At 45.1% G+C, this 1992-nt stretch overlaps 1 protein-coding gene across 1 annotated transcript in view; it reads right to left on the minus strand.

Annotated features, from left to right (window-relative positions):
- Positions 1–63: 63 nt before the first annotated feature.
- Positions 64–1992, minus strand: part of LOC106525238 (activating signal cointegrator 1 complex subunit 2 homolog) — a 4611-nt gene continuing 2682 nt past the window's right edge. Inside the window, exon 2 of the mRNA XM_014019396.1 lies at positions 64–1174. Coding sequence (XP_013874850.1) covers positions 344–1174 — 831 coding nt within the window. The 3' untranslated portion in view covers positions 64–343. The remainder of the gene's footprint in view (positions 1175–1992) is intronic.

Consider the following 1992-nt stretch of genomic DNA (forward strand, 5'->3'; position numbering starts at 1 on the left):
AAAAATGTTTTGTGAATTATTTTTATGCAAGTGGTGTTATCTGTTTATTGTTTAAACATTAGTTTTTTTTTCTTATTTAAAAGTTTCCTTGCAAACCGTTTAAATAGCCATCAAAATGTGGCATGAACATTTTTTTATAACTGTGTTGACTCTCAGAGTGAAACTGGTCATAAAGTCTGTGTGGTTTTGCTCCTGACAGGTTTAGATTGTAAACAATTGTTTCTGACTTCAGTAATGATTGTAGCTGATTGTTCTCAGCTGTCAGATATGAGAAATATTAACACATTCATGTTCTCATCTTATTTCCCATCAGCTGGACCAGGATGGAYTCCACCACCTGACCTCATCGATCTCTCCWGCCTGSGCGCCGGTCCTGCTCCAGCAGGACCTCCTGCAGGTTCTGATGGACCTCCTGCAGGTTTGGGTGGACCTCCTGCATGGCTTTCTTTGRCTGCTGATGAGGTTTCTTTGGCTGTTTTTGAGACGGTTTGGGCTGCTGCTGTGGTTTCTTTGGCTGCTTTTGAGGGTGTTTTGGCTGCTGCTGAGGATCATTTAGCTCCTGCTGATGGAGGGCTTGAGGTGGTTTTGGCTGCTGCTGAGGCGGTTTTGGCTGCTGGGGTTCCTTTGGCTGCTTTTGAGGAGGCTTTGGCTGCTGGGGTTCCTTTGACTGCTGCTGAAGTGACTTTGGCTGGTGATGTGGTTCGTTCAGCTTCTGCTGATGCTTTTTCTGCTTCTGTTGAAGCTTTTTCTGCTTTTGCTGATGCTCCTTCAGATGACGCTGAAGATCTTTTAGCTGCTGGTAGAGTTTATTTAGCTGTTGCTGAAATTCTTGAAGTTTTTGCTGAGCGGTTGTCAGTTTTCGCTGAGGAGTTTTTAGCTCCCGCTGAGGCTCCTTTGGCTCCTGCTGGGATTCCTTTGGCTGCTGCTGAGGCAGTTTTGGCTGCTGCTGAGGATCTGATAGCTCCTTCTGGGGCGGTTTTGGCTGCTGCTGAGATGGTTTTGGCTGTTGCTGGGGTTCCTTTGGCTGCTTTTGAGGAGGCTTTGGCTGCTGGGGTTCCTTTGGCTGCTGCTGAAGTGGCTTTGGCTGGTGTTGTGGTTCGTTCAGCTTCTGCTGATGCTTTTTCAGCTTCTGCTGAAGCTCCTTCAGATGAAGCTGTAGATCTTTTAGCTGCTGCTAGAGTTTTTTTAGCTGCTGCTGAAGTTCTTGATGCTTTTGCTGAGTGGCTTTCAGCTTTCGCTGGGGAGGTTTCAGCTCCCGCTGAGGTTCCATCGACTGCCGCTNCCCCATTACCCTCTTGACCCCGGTCTCTCTGCAGTCCCATCAGCCTCCCCCCGCCCGCCCCACCTCCTCCCCTATCTGCCTTAAAGCCCAGCTCCTCTACAGCTCTCCCTGTGTTTCCTCTACAAATTGTGTTCTCGTCTAGAAATAAAAGCCTCAGTCCCACACCTTCACCTGAACGTGAAGCTCTCAGCACTGACTGATCTGTCCATAAGTTACACTGAAACTCAGCTTTTAAACACAACATGAACCTCAGGCTTTATTTTAAACAATTAGGTACTGACACAGATACACACACACACCAAGATACATAAACAATAATACATAGTACAGTGTACATAGATCTCAGGCTCGATTAGTGCAATGCTCTTTGGCACTTTATAATGATTACCTCTGTAAGATATCACTCCTTCCTGTTCTCCCCTCCAAACCTCCTCTCTTTCTCAGTTCTCTTACCCACAATGCCTAAGGACTATCCTTCATTCTGGCCTCTGTTCCCAAAGTGCTTCAACACCCACGTCTCCAAATGAGCCACGAGCTAATCTTAGATCTGTTTCTTGAGAAGGAATCCTATGAAAACAAATGTTTGTTTTTTCTTAAAGACGACAGTGATTTATGTTTAATTACTTCTAACGTTTAATGGCTGCAAACGTTTATTTAATGTATTTTTTTTTTTTGCTTACACTGACATGAAAAAATGATTCTAATATTGT

This window comes from Austrofundulus limnaeus, unplaced genomic scaffold (assembly GCF_001266775.1).
Source record: "Austrofundulus limnaeus strain Quisiro unplaced genomic scaffold, Austrofundulus_limnaeus-1.0 Scaffold219, whole genome shotgun sequence".
Taxonomy (NCBI): domain Eukaryota; kingdom Metazoa; phylum Chordata; class Actinopteri; order Cyprinodontiformes; family Rivulidae; genus Austrofundulus; species Austrofundulus limnaeus.